This window comes from Equus przewalskii, chromosome 7 (genome assembly GCF_037783145.1).
Source record: "Equus przewalskii isolate Varuska chromosome 7, EquPr2, whole genome shotgun sequence".
Classification (NCBI taxonomy): Eukaryota; Metazoa; Chordata; class Mammalia; order Perissodactyla; family Equidae; genus Equus; species Equus przewalskii.
In genome coordinates this window covers 76086001-76103170 of record NC_091837.1, presented here as the reverse complement: position 1 = coordinate 76103170, position 17170 = coordinate 76086001, and the positions used below count along the sequence as shown (strand labels likewise).

Below are 17170 nucleotides of genomic sequence, written 5' to 3'. Positions count from 1 at the left end.
TTGTGTTAAAATTACAGAAACATACTTCCCTTTCATTGTCTATATCCAAAATTTCATATATTGAGATATTTGTCTTTTTTGTCTATTGAAAACACACAACTTCTAAAGAGCAATCAATGACGTCCACCCAAACAAAACATAAACAAACCAAATTAAATTAACTAGAATTGAGCACGTACTTGGCAAGGTGTTTTTCGGCATCAGCACAAAGTTCGAGAAGCCCCATCAGGACAGCAGACACATCCATGTAAGGCTCCCAAACTGTGAAACCACGTCCGATTAGATCAATGGCTGTCCTTCGGATAGTGCTGTGTGGAGGAAGTTTTGGGCTTGGGGGCTGCAGCAGAAGAAATGTCAGTGCCTTACCTAAAATTACAAAATAAAAGGCAGAGCAATGAAGTAATTTTACTTTCGTGATGTTTTCCTTGAAGCACATTTTCAAAATATAAACCACTTAGGATTTCTTTTTTTTGTTTTGTTTTAACTAAAGAAGGTTTTGGACAGTAAGACTATAAAAGATCTCGAGTTTACAGGTTGCTCAGCCACACACTTTAAAGAGATAATTTGGTTACAACATTTTATACCATATTCTAAAGTGTTTTAATTATATAATAATTATATATAAATAAGTATATATAATTTCAAGACATATCAGCCATCCTAAACTCCCAAATAATGTCTCTCCCTACTCAGAATTCTGCAAAAGAAAGGGTTTCAAATGATGTAATATGGTGTTTCGTCATCTTCCTTCTGCATCTAATAGAGTTCATGTGTCAAATACTTCCCATTGGTAACATCTCTCACTACAGACAATGTTTATGAACAGGGATGAGGGATGGAGAAGGCAGGATGTGTAGTTTAAAAAGCCCTCTCCCTTAAGCCTCTATGTTCCCCCACATTCTGGTGTACTGATATAGCACGATGATGTCAAGTATGTGGTAAGTTGTTCACACAGTTTGTTAAATTTAAAAATGCCTCAATATTACTTAAAAATCTGATGAAATGATCTAGATTTTAATTAACATGTATTCCTCTATGTTGAAGATAATGCTGACATTTTGTATACATAAGACTAATAGCTATTAAACTGCAAAAGCTCATCTACTTCAAAAGGCATTTTGACATTAAAAAAGAAAACACTGGGGACTGTGAGGAGCAAACTGATTTAGAAGAGATTTTTTGTTTGTTTGTTTTTGGAGGAAAAGAGATAAACAGTTTATACATCATAGAACAGAAGAGTATGTTGGTTCAGGAGAGAAGAGGCTTCAGATTTCAGACAGGGAATTAACCACAGTCTCATAATTTATTAGGGAGCAGGCTTAGAAGTACTCAGCGAGTCTCAGTTTCCTTGTCTGCAAAATGGGGATACTGATAGCTATGTTTCATGAAAAGCCTGCATGTTAAATGGATTAACGCGTGCAAAGTGGACTTCAAAGTGCCCAGCACCAGTGAGGATCAATAAATGACAGCCATCACTTATTATGAATAGGCTGAACTTCTCTGTTTTCAAAATTAAGAACATGGCATACAAACTTTAATTTAATGCATTCAACAAATAAAAGCATTTATTCATTTTTACGTTATAGCCAACTGTTAAATGAGAATGGATTGAAAGGGAAGAGAAGAGAAGTGAAAGATATTGTAAAGCCAAGAAAAGAGTCTGTGAATGCACCCTGTAAATTAGTGGTTCTGAATTTCTTCTCAGTCGTAGAACCCTTTAAGAATCTGCTGAAAGCCATCAGTCCCTTCCCCAGGAAACTATATACATATACTTATCCATCAAATTCTGCAGAAAAGTTTTAAGGAGGCCATGGACTTGGATGAACAACTCCTGTAATAAACTAAAAAGGCAGACATATCTGCAAAGCCTCCTTGAGAAAACATCCCCCAAGTCACACCTCACTCATATACGTATCTGTATATTTTACTCTCATACTTAGCCATGTAAATGTAATATGTAAAGCTTTATGTTTTGTGGATCATAAAAATATAAACTCCTTTTAAAAAAGTTCTCTATTTTCTGCCAGCACCTATACTCCCTTATCATGTGATATTTTTAAATACAAGCATTTCCGTGCATTTCCCTTTTCCTCAGCAAGTTCGTTAGCTCCTTGAAAGTAGGAACTGTGTTTCATATAACTTCGTGTCTCCAAAAGCAGCAAGCACAGTGCTTCGCACACATTATGGACCTAAAATGGAAAATAGATCTGCCTTTGCTGCACATACACTTCTAATGCAGCTCCCTGCCCTAGTTTGTCAGCATATTTCAAAATGTCAAGAAATCTACCACTTTCCTGTTGTTATTTACTTCCAGGAAGCTGTAGGAGCTGCAGAGCAATCCCCACTGCTGTTCTCTGCAGACACCCTGAAACACCAGCAGCAATGGCTTCCAACCTAAGGGACAGGCCTCCCTGGAGGTGTATCCTTGTAAGTGGTATTGCAAAGGGGAAGGAAAGTTCCCTAAGTACAATGTTTATAGCACTTCAATCATTGTTTTCCCTAACTGCCCTCTACTATTTCCGTATTCATTACAGGTAGGAGCTTTCTGGCGAGACTAGGGATTTTGCTGCTTCCTCATGGCCTCTGTTGTGGGAACTCTAGAGGCAGCTTCCTCACCACTCTGATAATTTTTCCTGAGACCAACAATAAACAATAAGTGGCTGATTTCTTGATATTTTCCATGCGTTTCTGACAAAGTGAGAAGGACAACAGAGGGGATGTGATCATTTACCCTCGAAGGAAATGACAGAAAAGGGCAAATCAGTAAGGGTTCTCCTGAAGACTCCTGGCCCTGCAATGGCTGTGCAGCATGCCTGCTGCTCCTCTGCAAAGTGTGATCCATGCTCACGGCGAGGATGCCCAGCTCCACAGGAAACACAGGTTACCTATAGCACCGCTACCCCTTCCCTTGAATCTCTTTCTATTTCACTCAGTGATCTCTTAAGTAAAATCCTCCTACAGCATCTCTCCTTCTTTTGATCAAATTACAATCTCTGGGAAACATAAAGCAAAGATCCCTACAATCCTGGCAGGCCAAGTATGGGGCATCAAGGGAGGCAGAGAGAAAAATGGCTTATTTAACACACAAGTTTTAAATCTACAAGAGTATGATTTTTTTTTCAATGCTTTGTTTTGGAATTATAAAGATATAAAAACGTTAAAATCCCACATCTGTCTTCAACAACTTATTCCAAACAAAATATGTAAATAATAGAAGATGGAGAGGATTTTTCAAGTTAAACCTTCTGATTTCTAGCCTTGTTGAGTAACAGGATGCTTATGACTTTAATGCTACCGGCAATAACGACACTGGTGTTCTGAAGGAATAATCTAGGATCCCTAAAGGCTTCAAACCTCCTAATCGTATATTCTTTCTGCTGATACTAAGGAACCAGCTTTAAAAAATGGTTGTATGATAATAAAAAGGGATAGGTAAACTTATTCCTTTCTCAATTTACACTGTATTCTCTATTTTAGGGCTTTCCCAACTTATGATTCCATATAATATAGAAGCTCTGTAAAATAAACCAAGGTAATGAAAAAGCTAAAATTAAGATAATCTAAGAACAGCTTCCCTACTGATAGAAAAAGTCACATGACAGAAGTTAAAATTTCTCTCTCAGAATTTTTTTTAAACCTTTGGAATCCAATAAAGGCTGCATTTTAATCTGTATAAGATGGAATCTAATTTTGTACAAAAACACATATTTACTTATTTTATGTAAATGCTTCACTATTCCATAGTGCCTCAGTGACGAAGCAAGGTGGAGAATGATGCTATCATCTACCATCATGATTGATTTCCCAGTGGTATTATTAAAAAGTTCAACAAACTCATTTTAAGTCTTTCCACAGTTTGGTCCCAACTTATCCATAAGTCCAAGATTTATGAAATAACTATCTATAGAGTACTGCTATATTATACTAAGTGCTCGGGAAAAAATTAGGGAATAGGACTCAGTCCTTTCCCTCAAGGAAATTTATTCTAGTTTAGGAGATAAGTGAGCAAACAGGTAATCTGAATGTATTAGGAATAGTGTTAGAACATTTATAATCACAAGGTTTCAAGACAGAACTTAACAGGGGCACTTAACCCCATCTTAGGGGTATGAAAAGGCTTCCAGAGAAGGGTGATCTTTGTACCAAAACCTAAAGAATAAATAGGAGTTAGCCACTCAAAAAAGAGGAGAATAGAAAGAAAACATTCCAGGCAGAGAGAATAGCATGCTTAAGACCGGGAAATGAGAGAGAACCTGGCAAGATCAAGGGATTACACACAGTTCAATATGGCTGGAAATTTTGTTAGGGGAAAAGGATAGGTTGAGGCGATGGGCAAGGTGGAAGAAAAATAAGTGAGACACGAGGCAGGACAGGATACTAGAGCCTGATCACAAAGGGCCTTAGGTACCACGCTAAGAGTTTACTCTGGTGACAACGGGAACCACTGGAAAGTTTTAAGCAAAGGAGAGGTTTGATCAGATTTTCATTTTAAAAAGATCAAAACTTGGGCTGTCTTGTGATTAGAAAGGAGCAAGACTTACTGCCTTTTTAATCCTGATCTACTCATCCCCAGCCAAACGGATTCACTCAAATCATAGAATTTTCAAATTGAAACGACTTTAGACAAATCTGATCTATTCCTGTTTTAGATGAGATAACTGAGAACCTTGGAAGGCATGTGGTCAGCTGCAGGCCTTGGGAGGAAGTCTAGGCCTCTGTGGCCCAGGCCATATGTACTGACCAGTATATATCTCTGAACACAATTTGCATCTTTACAACCATGTTTTATTCATGACACTCTTCCAAGCACAGATTCAAAACTATATACTTTATGATCAATCTCCTCTTCCTTCTGAATTAAGGGATAATTTCAGCTGCATTTACTAATGTCTCCCCAAAGCAGAAGTTTAAATAAATTACATGTTTTATCTTTTCTCACACAATGAGAAGGTTGCTGTCACTGGTTCAACAGCTAAATATAGCCATACCGAGGTCCCTATAATTGTCTTGGCTCTAACTTAGTTGTGTCATGGTCACAAAGTGGTTAAGTGCACATCCAGCGCTGCATCCGCCTTCAAGTCAGGAAGAGGTAGATGAGTGAAGGGCAAAAGGACATTTGCCAGTTAAGTCAAGCCTCCTTTTAAAGTCTGATTACATTTCATTGGTCAGACTCATACCATATAGTAATTTCCCTAGTTTCAAGGAAGGATGGGAAATGTAGTCTGCTTCCTGGACACACCATCACCTTCAACAAAACCGAGGTTTTGTTCACATGGAAGAGGAGAATGGTATGCGGTAGGTAGCCAGCAATTTCTGCCACATCCTCCCTGCTTATCTTAGAATGAAATTCTTCATTTTAATATAGCAATTCCTAGCCATACATTTAAGAAACAATGATATAGCAACTTTTGGCATTTAGTGTATTGTCTAAAGCTAATTTTATTCATTTAGTTTATTGCCTTTTCACATCTGCTAAATGAGTAAGTTCTCTGGGCCATATGAAAATTTTTAAAAATACTTTTATATTTGGCATAAGGCTTAGCACAGTGCTTTATATTCCCTAAGTACTTAATATGTAATTGTTGCTTTAGCAAATAGTGAAAATTACTTTACACTGTAAGTGCCCAGCACAGTCAACAAAATTATGCAGAGATCAGCACAGTCAACAAAATTATGCAGAGATCAGAAATTTCCAAGAGTCTGCTACAAACCTGTGCTGGTCCACAGCAAAGGTTCCATGGCTCAGCGGTAAAATGGTAAAAATATAAACAGTGTAATAAGTCTTTTTCATAAAGCTAAATGTATTCCATTTAAAGGAGTGCTTATTCTAAAGTTATGTTCTTAATACCTTTTTGGTGAATAAAAGTTTTTTTAATAAAATGGTGAAGATAGTGGTATTTTTTAATGTTTGTATTCAGCAAAACAAAATATTTAAAACATTGCTGAATTCCCTCAAATTTTATTTTTTGGAAATTTTATTGGCCCATGATATCGGAAAGTCTGGAAATAATTGCCATTTGTAATAAATTTACTGTCCTGAGGAACTACAAGGGTACTTTCTCCCACTATAAGTATCACAACTAATAAGCCCGGTTGCTAGTCACTGGCTCTTAACTGAGAATGCCAAGAGGCTCCAAGCTCAACTTATTACAGCGTAGAATTCAGTATTATTCAAGTCAATGTGGACCATACTGAAGGTCAAGTTATCAAATTACTTTCTTTCTTACCTATAAGATAGGGAAGTAGTACAGACACTATGGCAGCTTTATAGTGAGAATTCAGCGTGTTGCACCCCAACACCACCCATGCATGTCTAGCCAAACATACACATGAACTCCCAAAATGCAGACAGGCTCAGAAACATTGGAAAACAAATCAAATCAAAACAAACCCTTTAAAAAGCAGAAAGCACTAAAATCCAGCAATGGATAAATCACAATTAACTTAGACCCTCTGGCTGTTGAGAAACAAATTCTGTTGTCACGCAGTCAAGAGTAATAACACTAGCTCATATTTTAGTGCTATTTTATCTTAAGCTTTTTATCTCAATCTTTCAAAAAAAGTGTTCTAACTTTAATCTTACTGTTTTTTAAAAGTGCTACAAAAGAGCAAAAGCCGCAAGAAAATATTTACACTTTGCTGTAACAGCAAAACACTGAAAATGAGAAAAGGACTGAGACAGGTAGCAAAATAAAGCCTCTGTGGTTAAAAAGCTGTTATATTACAGCTAATTTGTTGCTTTGGCAAGATGAATATTGTCCCATCATGAACTGACCAATGAAAAACGCCAATTTTCAAAAGTTTTGTAGTATCTGGCTGGTAGTAATGACCAGCTCTTTTAACAAACTAACTTACATGCCATAACACACACACACACACACACACACACACACACACACACTCATGCTCTAATGCTATTACTTAGGTAAAACGAATTTGTTTTCTGAAACATCCGTTTATTCTTATCACAAAGTATAGACTCACTTTATTAACACATCCTATATTTACTGAATGCCTGTTATACAAAAACACTTTAACTACAAAGAACTATAGTTACGTATTTCTATAAGCATCAGGAATCATCTTCAGCATCACTTATTTGATAATAAATAACACTTTTAAAGTGCTCTTTCATTTTTTTCCCCTCTTGCATTTCTAATGCAAGGGTAGGGACTGAACCTGAGAGTAGTGTCTTGAGTTCTCCACAGCACCCTGAACGAGAGACTTCTTTTATTCACTTAAAACACACACACACACACACACACACACAGTCAACTGCCAGTTGTATATACTAACAGAACACCTTTAACACTAACTCGAACCTTTATTTTCACTCAGATCCTACTAAAACGACATGTTCATGGCATGAACAAGAATCATGTAGTATTTTTTTTTGCCCAGTTTCTGTTTGTGCAGAAAATGGCACTAAATAAGAATCATCTAAAAAGTTGTAAAATCAATGATATGTCCCCCAACTTTCTATTTGTTATTTTTCTTTCTTTCTTTCTTTCTTTTTTTGTCCTAAGTTTTCCCTCCCATGCTTCCCTTGAAGCAAGAAGACCTCATAGGATTCCTGTGGTTCCCCCCCAGGCAGTTTCTAGAACCAGCTGTTGTAAGACCCTAGCAACCAGTATGCCCTGAATGAGGAAGGAAACAGACACTAGATAACTGAAGAAGATGAAGGCGGGAGATGTGGAGGGACAGTGCACTTGAAGGGGAAAGGGGGGCCTCGATCATGGAGTGCCTCCTTGCTGGCGGAAAGGGAACCTGGATTTTATGGCAGCCAATGCTTACAAAAAACTGTGGCCATAGGGAGGAGTTTTAAGAAGCAGAAATTAAAACAGAAGCCAGAGTCAAACTATGCTTATCAAGGGAGAATGAAATTCTCTAACTGGAATTATTATAAAACTATAGCATTTCAGAGAATTTTTCAAAGAGCCCTTAGAGATCACTCACAATTATTCCTGCTGTTCTGCTGGTAGATAATACATATAACCATTTTCTTGGGCTTTGGTCCCTTCTACGCCAGTCAACAGGCCAAGTTAAGACAACCTTTTCCTACTTAAAAGAAAATCATGAATGAAGAAATAGCCACTAACCATGCTTGGCTCTGAATACTAGAGAAGGGAAAAAGGTCATATTAAAAAAAATACATTAATTAATAGCTCAATTACAAGGAAATTCCTGTGGGAGAACATATTAGATGCACTTTAAACCAAATGAATTTATGATGATTTATACCATTACAATGAGTGCAAAATGAATTAATAATGATTGACCACTTATTTCAAAGTGTAACCAAGTGAATGAAGCCTTTTCCCACTTGCTAATGTCCATCAAAGAACAAGAATGGCAGAGTGCCATCTGGAATTCCTTCTCTTTGTTTTATACAGGTACTTGATTTGATTAAAAATAATTCCAATGTAGTGTGCATTGGATATGGAATGTAATAATTAACATTCTATAACTAGACACTTTATATTCATGCAGTTATTAAAAACTTTTTAAACTTTTTACGTCCTGTATTGCATAAAAAGTCATCATTTCTTTTAATAAAAAAGCATAAAATAACTTCGTGAAATTAGGAAGTTAATTTTATAAAGACACTTAAAAACTTATTAATCTAATATCAGCTTAATCAAAACAGTCCTAATTCAAAGTAATTAGCTGTTTCTTGCCCTATAATCAGAAGAGTATAAAATCCAAATGCTTCTTGATTCAAAGTACACTTTTTTCCGTTCTGTTGAATTTCAAATTAACTAAGTTGTGCCATATAGTCATATTTAATCCCATTTTGCTTTTAGTATTTAATGTATTTTGGATGGCAGACTAAAATAAGGATAGTCTTATCTTCCTATAAACAAACAAAAAGATATTACTTATTGCATATAGCCTCTTTCTGCCTAGAGGAGGTAAAAAGTGCTGTCTGACAATCTGGGGGTCAGCAATAAAGAAGTAAAATAATAGAAGCAGATGTTTATGATGTCAAAGAAGTTAAAAAAAAATACGTTAATCTATTGAATCTTTAGTTGAATTGTCCACATACTTCTATGTCATGTTCCTAAAAGGTGTAGGACTGTTGAATGGCATGAATGGATGGGTGCATGGGAGGGAGGCAAGAGAACACCAGGGGGTAAGTTCTACCTCTAGCACCTACTAACTGAGTGATCCTTTTATTCATTTGATACTTACTAGTGCCTGCTATGTACTAGGCACCATTTTAAGCGCAAGTCAAGAAAATCTGTGCTCTCACGAAGCTTACATTCTAGTTGGGACATAAACACCAAATGAACAGAGATATGTCAAGTAGTACTGAGTCCTGTGAAAAAAAATAAAGCAGAGTAAGAGCCTAGAAAGTGATACAGAGGGAAGGATGCTGTAGGATATGACATCTGAACAAAGATTTAAGTGAAATAAAAGAGAGGCATGTGCACCTATGGGAGAAGCATTCTTGGCTGAGGGAACAGCACAAAAGACCCTGAAGCAGAGCCAGCCTAGGACATCTGAGGGACAGCAAAGTCCAGTGTGGTTGCATGGTAGTGAACAAGGGGGAGAGTGGAAGGATATGAAGTCAGAGAGGCAGCCAAGAGATGGATCTTGCAGGGATTTTCCAATGTGAGCTTTTACACTGTTATAAGAAACTCGTGGAAGTACATGGAAGAGAGTGATGTGATCTGCTGTCAACTAGAAAGCAGCTGGGAGCTGTGTACAGAATAGGTGGTTGTGGGGGAAGAACAGCAACATTAGGGAGGCCAACTGGGAGGCTCTTACAATGGTTCAGCTAAGAGGTAATGATGGCTTGGACTAAAACAGTAGTGATGGAGGAATGAGAACTGTGTGAATTCTGGACTTTTAAATTTTTTTAAAGATAGGGCAGACAGGATTCATTTAGGGTTTGGATGTGGACATATGACGTAAAGAGAAGAAGTAAAACTGATTGCAAGAATTTCGGCATGAACAACTAGGTGAATGATGGTGACATTTACTAAAATGAGTAATAATAGGAGAGAAGGAGGTTATTTTTCAAGCAGGAGTAGTAATCCATATTTTCGTTTGGACATTTCAAACTTGAGATACATACCAAATATCTGAAAGTAGATTTCAGATAAGCCATTGGATGTATGAGTCTGGACATTGGTGTAGAAAGCAGGGCTAGAATTAAAAAATTGGAAACCATTCATGTACAGATGGCACTGAAGCCAGGGGACTGGATGTGATACTGGAGAATGAGTATAGGTACGGAAGACCTTTCAGAGGTTGGAAAGAGGAGGAACATCAAGACTGAGGACAAGTGGTTAATGAAGTGGGAGAAATAGAAGAGGACAACGTCACAGACACCAAGTGAAGAAAATTTCAAGTTTCAACATAGCTGGAATTATCATATGCTACCAAGAGACAGAGACAAGGCTCAGAATTGCTTATTAGGTTTGGCAACCCTTGGTCACTAGTAACCTTACTGAAAAGGTTTCAGTAGAGTAAAAAGCAGAAAAGCCTAATTGAAGCAGATTCAAGAAAGAATGGTAGCCAAGAAAGCAGGGAAGGAAATACAGTCAGAGTATTTAGTATAGAAGGTAAACATTTATACAGAGAATTTTATTTCCTGTGACAGTGATTTCTTATGACTACTGGTAATAAGTTGGTGTCCATATAACCTTCTACAGATACAGAATGACAGATGAAATAAACATGAGTATCTCTGGTTTATATGACATTTTTTTCTCACTCAAAATTAATAAAGCAGAATTCCATGTTCTATACCCAGCTTCTGTAAGCCTTCTCTGGGCCTGATCACTTTCAGGAACCAACTAATCAGAGCGAGTCTTCGGCCTTCAAAGCAGAGACTGGCCTTTCCACAGAGGAAATTCTCCTAACACTGCAGCTTCACTCACATCTAATTTCCACAGGAATGCATCTTAACCCTTTCTGGTCATCTGTATACCATTAAGCATCCTGTGAGAGGGACCCTGCCAATGGATCACAGGGTTCTGAAGATCTGACGTACCTCTCCAGAGTAACTGACTTAACTACTCGATCAAAAGCTCGTGCTCAGTTACATTACCCATCTGTACTATTCTAGGGCTTTTAGAATTTAATTATTATTGAACAATAAATAAATCAAAATAATAACATTCTCCAAGAAATACCATTAACGTCAACCAAAAGTAAGGCAAAAACGTGAATGTTTCATGATAACTTCATAATTGTCTCCTCTTTTTAAATAATTCACACAGGCTAATTAAGTAAGTTGGCTATCATTACAAGATAAATCTTAAAGTAATTTTATTGGTAATTTAGTAGAGACTAAAATTATATGAAAAATTACTTGATCTCTTTTCTAATAACCACAGTAAAACATTCAACTGGAATAAAAATCTGCTGCAGATATAGTCAAAGACTAGAAATAGTTGCCCTTAGTCGACACTAAATGTTAAGTAAGCTGTGATATGGAAACTGTAGAAAACATAGGAGAAATAAATCCAGAATTGTTTTACACGCTGGTAAACGGACAAATACCAACATTCTCAATTCGCGCATTCTAAATGGTTCCTTTCTACACATTTATTTTACTGAAGTTAAGTAAGGTAGGAAAAAAAAAGATGAGCAAACAAAAGTCATTCTGCTGCCCGTTTCTCAGTCTGGACATCTTTGTTTAAGCTTTGACTTGGCTTAAATGAACGAATTAATATTGACAAAAACATCAACTAAGCTAATGAGTTGTTAGTTAAGGCAATAAACATGTCACATTAGAGTCAGCGCAGTAAAGAGGTAATTAGCCCTGGAAAAGCCCTGCTGATTGGAGCTGTGAGATCCTCTGCTCTTAACCTTTGAGTCCATTATCTAACCCAGGAGTGGTGGCTATGTTAATAGCCAGTAAACAGCAGCCTTGCTGGAGCAGCTAAGCCTACACATTCCAAATTCTGGGATACAAGGGTGCTGGTAGGTTTACAAGGGAACCATCAACAAAGCTCCATGAAAATCTGAAACAGAGTGCTTTGGGGAATAGATATTAATGTCAAACAGAGAGAGAGGGCGAATCTACTTCCAAAGAAATATTTGGGGGCATATGTATTTTTAAACAAAAGGATACACAGCAATATATTAATATACAATGTAACAAAGGAGAAGTCACTCCAGTCACAAAATACTCTCCTTTCTACAAATTAGGATGCTCTGATCCTTTCAAGATAAAGCACAAACTACTATAATATGATGAGTTCCTGGCCATCTGAGCTATAGAAGCAAAGAAGATCACAATTAAAAATCAGAGATAATTTATATTCATTTCAGACAAAAAAGAAATGTACACATGCTACTACACTTCTGAAATATATATATTTACATGAGTTATTACAGATTATCTTTCAGAGCAGCTTGCTCTATAAGATCTGGGTTTTTTTTTAAATCTTGCTAATTTTATTTATTTGGCTTTAGGACAATCAAAACTAGCATTTCAGTCTATGCTGAAAAAAACCCCAGATACTTGTAGAAAAGTCACAAATAGCAGGACAAAATCCATACAGAAGTTAAAACACAATATATATCGATAAAACTCCCATTCTCTAGATTAGTGGATCATTTCTGAAAAAAATCAAAAGACCATACTGGAGAGTACAATTTGAATTTGCAATAATCTTCGTAATAACTTCCAAAGAAATTAGCTAACACAGGCTAAGTTCTGACATTGCTTCTAATACTACGTATGCACGTAAATATATTAATTGATATATGCAAATTAATTGATACTACATTATCAAGAAATATTCATCTTTCCTTTGGAAACGTGTTTCTTTTGAACTTAAAAGTAAACACATCATGCATTCAAGATGATGAATGTGAGTCCCTTGCCATTCATTTTTCACATTTTAATAATTTTGTTATTTCTTTTCACAAAGGAAGAAAATATTCCATTTTAATTTTGTTGTTACATAAGTTTGATGAAAGAAATGGTCAGATATGCAGTTCCTTGCCAGTAGTGCTGTGTGTGTATATGCAGTGTGTGTGTGTGTCCAGGTATTAGAGAAGGAGAGACATGGAACATTTACTATACGGTAAATCAATATGTGCTATCTTTTCTCAGGCTGAGTAATTTCGAAAGGGATAGGAAGCAATTAGCTGCCTCATACCTTATTGGCTAGAATACGGTTTTAATATTTTTTTACTTTCCTTTAAATACAGCTTTTTACTAAATTTGCAAAACAGTTGTACATGGCTTCATTTTCATTAGTTAATTCTTTTATATAATCAAATTTAGATTGAAAAGCACTGTAAACCAGTCATTTTCAATAGAAGATGAAACAAGTAATACTACAAACCAAAATAAGTAAGACGTTTTTCTGTTATTCTACTGTCATTGACAGATAAGTAAAACCTGAAAAAATATACCACCATATTTACTTCTTATATTATACACAGAACATATAAAAATGTTCAAGTACTTCTAAACTGTCTAGGAACAATAAAGAAAAATAAATAAGGTTATCAAACTATTTTTAAGATTTTATATCCATGTATAGACAATTTGATATCATTATATAATAATTGCATATCTAGACAGTATATCATAGAACAATAATGTTCAATCTTTTTTCCTAACCCAACATGCTTAAAGAATATGACATATTAGCAAACCATGTCTTACTATGGCAGGATGGGGGTATCAAAATTAGAGGGGAGCAGAGTGCAATGAGTACACTTCAAAAAATTCCTCCAGGTGACTCACATATGTTTCCCCACTCCAGGCCTTGCCCCTGCTCCCTTCTGGTTAGGAGGCAAAAGCTTCCCACTCTCCAGCCACTGAAAATCCATGGATAGCAGTAGAGAGCTCTGAAGTAAGATCTGGATTCTAATTCCAAACCTACAATTTGATAACAGTTTGATTTTAGGTAACTTAAGCTGGATATTAGTTTCCTCATCTAATGAGATAAAACGAGATGGGGAAAAGACCTATTTCGTGAGTTGACAGGAGTAGTCAATGATATCACATAAGCCATGCCTAACACAGGGCAGTCTCTTGATACACTCCTCTCCCTCTATTCTCCCTGTATATAATTACACAGAAATGTAATTAGGTTCCTTAATTATTTTCTTCAATTACAGACATTTACTTGTATACCTTACTAAGACTTGAAAAGTGGACTTTTTTTAAAAGAGGAAAACTACTGGAATTCTAGTCCTTTAAATACATAATGTAAAAGATTTTACCAAACAGTAAGAAAAACCAGTAAAATGAATGAACGAAGGGAAGAGAAAGAAAGGGAGAAGGGAAATTACATTTGTTGATGCCTGGTAGGTGGCAGGTACTATGCTGGGTGCTTTCCATGTGGTATTTCATTTAATCCTGAAAACAGCCCTGTGCTGAACATATTAGTTTCCATCATGAGGATGAGAAAACCTACTCTCAGAAACCTTAAATAACTTATTCTAGATCATATTGTTAGTAACTCCAGGATAAGGTTTATCTGACTTGAAATCTCCTGTTCTGTCCATTATATTACGTGTAATATTTATTTAAAAGTAATAGGCTATGTCATATTCCAGATTTAAGGTGATATCTGCAAAGGGATTTTATGTTTAATAATGCAAATGAAATACATCCTACTGTTTTTCTCCTGGTAATCCCAGAAACCATAAACTGGGTTCACGACAATCGAGTAAGTACTAAATCATTTCCACATGTGTGAACAGTGAAGTGCCTAATTGGCCAAGCTCCTAAAGGATGGCTGAAATTGTTCAACTGAATGATATACATATATTAACACATAAAAGACGACGACGCAAGGCAAACAAATATTATAGGACTGCTTCTTTCAGCTTTCCTCCGTTAACTCTGGCCTAGTTAAACTGAGCTAGCAATGCTATTTTTCTTCCTCTCCAAATCTGAAGAGGGTGAATCAAATGTGAAAGCAAGATCAATTCTGTTCTAAGAAAGTAAATGAGCTTAAGATTAGAGGAACTTCAGTTTACAGAGAGGATCTAATTATGCTAGCTTAAATGTATGTTTACAGAACTATATTACAGAGGCAGGAAAAAGAGAAAATACACCCACCCATCCCCACTGATAAGCAAATTTCATGACTACTGATACAGTAAAAGAAAAAACAAAAACATTTAGTCCCACATACCGCACCATCTATATATACAGCAAAAGCCACAGAGCAAAATATCTTCCTGCATGACGTTTTTATAAAAGTCGAGAGCTAGAATGGTCCAACCTTCTCACTGTGATAGATCAGAAAGCAGAGGCTTAGAGAGTTTATGTGGCTTACTCTAAGTTAAAGAGCAAGTGCTATGGCAGGTCCAGAAGCTCCAGTCTCAAAAACCAGCCTTCCCCCTATGGTAACACAAAGCCTCCATAATAAATGAGGTTCAAAATTATTACTATCATAACTGTTTTGACCATAACCATATCCCAGTGCTTGGTACACTGTCTGGCACTGAGGAAGCATTAAAAATATTTGTGGAATGAATGAATTTGATTTACGTTCCACTGTCCACATTTTAACTACCTTTCAAGGTCTCGGTTAAGTTTCACTTAATTTACCAAGGCTTTGCTGGTCACTCCAACTACTCTGCCCCTGAATTTCTGGGGTACATCTTGTTCATACTATTCAAATAAATATAGACTTAGAAAGCTCTGAAACAGAAGCGACTTCAGAGATGATCTGGTCCAGAGTTTTGAACTCCTGGCCAATCTTGTTTCATCTATACCCTGACTCACTCTCTCCAACACCCTGAGTTACTTTGCAGCAAATCTCATCTACAAATATTTCAGTATATGTGTCTAAAAGATTGGGACTTTTAAAAAAATATGATCACAATACTACTATCACACCTAAACAAAATTACCAATAATTCCTTACTATCACCAAATGGCCAGTCAGCTTGCACATTTTATTGATTTTCTTTCTGTCTCCCTCTTGAACTCTCCCTCCTTTTCTTTTTCTTTCTTTCCTTCACTTATTTATCTTTGTCTCTTTCAATCATAATTCAAATGTCTTTTAAATCTCTTAATCTACAGTTTGCTCCCCCACCCCCATCTTGGAAGAAATTGGTTCTTCTGTCCCATTGAGTTTTCTAAAATCTGGACCCTGCTTATTATAACCCTATGATGATATTTAAAATGTTCTTCTGACCTCCGTATTTCCTATAAATTGGCTGAACAGATTTCAGGTTTGATTTTCTTTTTTAACTATTTCTTAGATACTGTTATGTACTTTCATCAAGAAGTATATAATGTTCGGCTGTCTCTTTTTTGGTGATATTAGGAATTATTGCCCAGGTCCATTAATTGATTAGAGTGACAAAATAGTGATATCCTCTCATCCCTTCTTCATTTATTAGCTATAATACTGTTACAAAGAATAGTTTTCTCATCAACCTTGATTATGCTGAAGTATATTTGTATTAAAAAACCAAGATAAATGTTTATTTCCCCTTATTTACCAATTTTCAAAGTAACAAATTAACTTCCCAGCATCATTCAAAAATGACACTGAGGTTTGTGATTTTCTTCCCCCCAGTATCATTTTGAACTCTTGGACCAAAATAAATTGACATGTTTCTGTTTCATTCCACTGTGCGGAGGTGTTTCCACATCAGAAGAGTTTTCTTTTAGCACTTGCATGATTTCATATAATTTATATAAATAAAATTTCAAGTAGGTATCATTATCACTAAATATAAAACAGATTATATCTTGAATTGTAAATTCTTAAGGGAATAACATTTGTATCTCTAAATCTATTAGAATAAAAATAGTTAAAACGAAGTAGAAATCCTTAAGAATATCTTCTAAAACTAGCCATAATCAAAAGTGGAATTAATACACTGTAGGAGTTTTTTAATTGTTTTGGATATTTCTTATATTTAGGTTTAATATTAACTTTCAGTCTTTTTTCCCAAAGTTCTGCCTTCTACATACTCCCTAAGCCATATTTGTCCTTCAATATCTGTGAGACTACCTTATACTTTCCTGTTTTGCTTGTAAATAGCTTCGTGTCAATTTCCTGCACTCAGAATACTTGCTTTAATGTTTACTTTAACCTGCTTCATCTTCCCAATCCTGTTACTGTTCTACAAAAACATCTAAAAATTTTAAATGTTTTATAGTTTATTTGAAGATGACCATACCACAAAGATTTCTGGCATTTTGAGGGAAGAAGCTAAAAAC

The 17170-nt window shown here is 35.9% G+C and overlaps 1 protein-coding gene across 27 annotated transcripts in view; it reads right to left on the bottom strand.

Annotated features, from left to right (window-relative positions):
* Positions 1 to 17170, bottom strand: part of WDR7 (WD repeat domain 7) — a 355090-nt gene that overhangs the window by 102802 nt on the left and 235118 nt on the right. For all 27 annotated transcript variants that reach the window (XM_070627699.1, XM_070627700.1, XM_070627703.1 and 24 more), the window contains one exon: positions 180 to 366. In XM_070627699.1, the coding sequence (XP_070483800.1) occupies positions 180 to 366 (187 nt within the window). The remainder of the gene's footprint in view (positions 1 to 179; positions 367 to 17170) is intronic.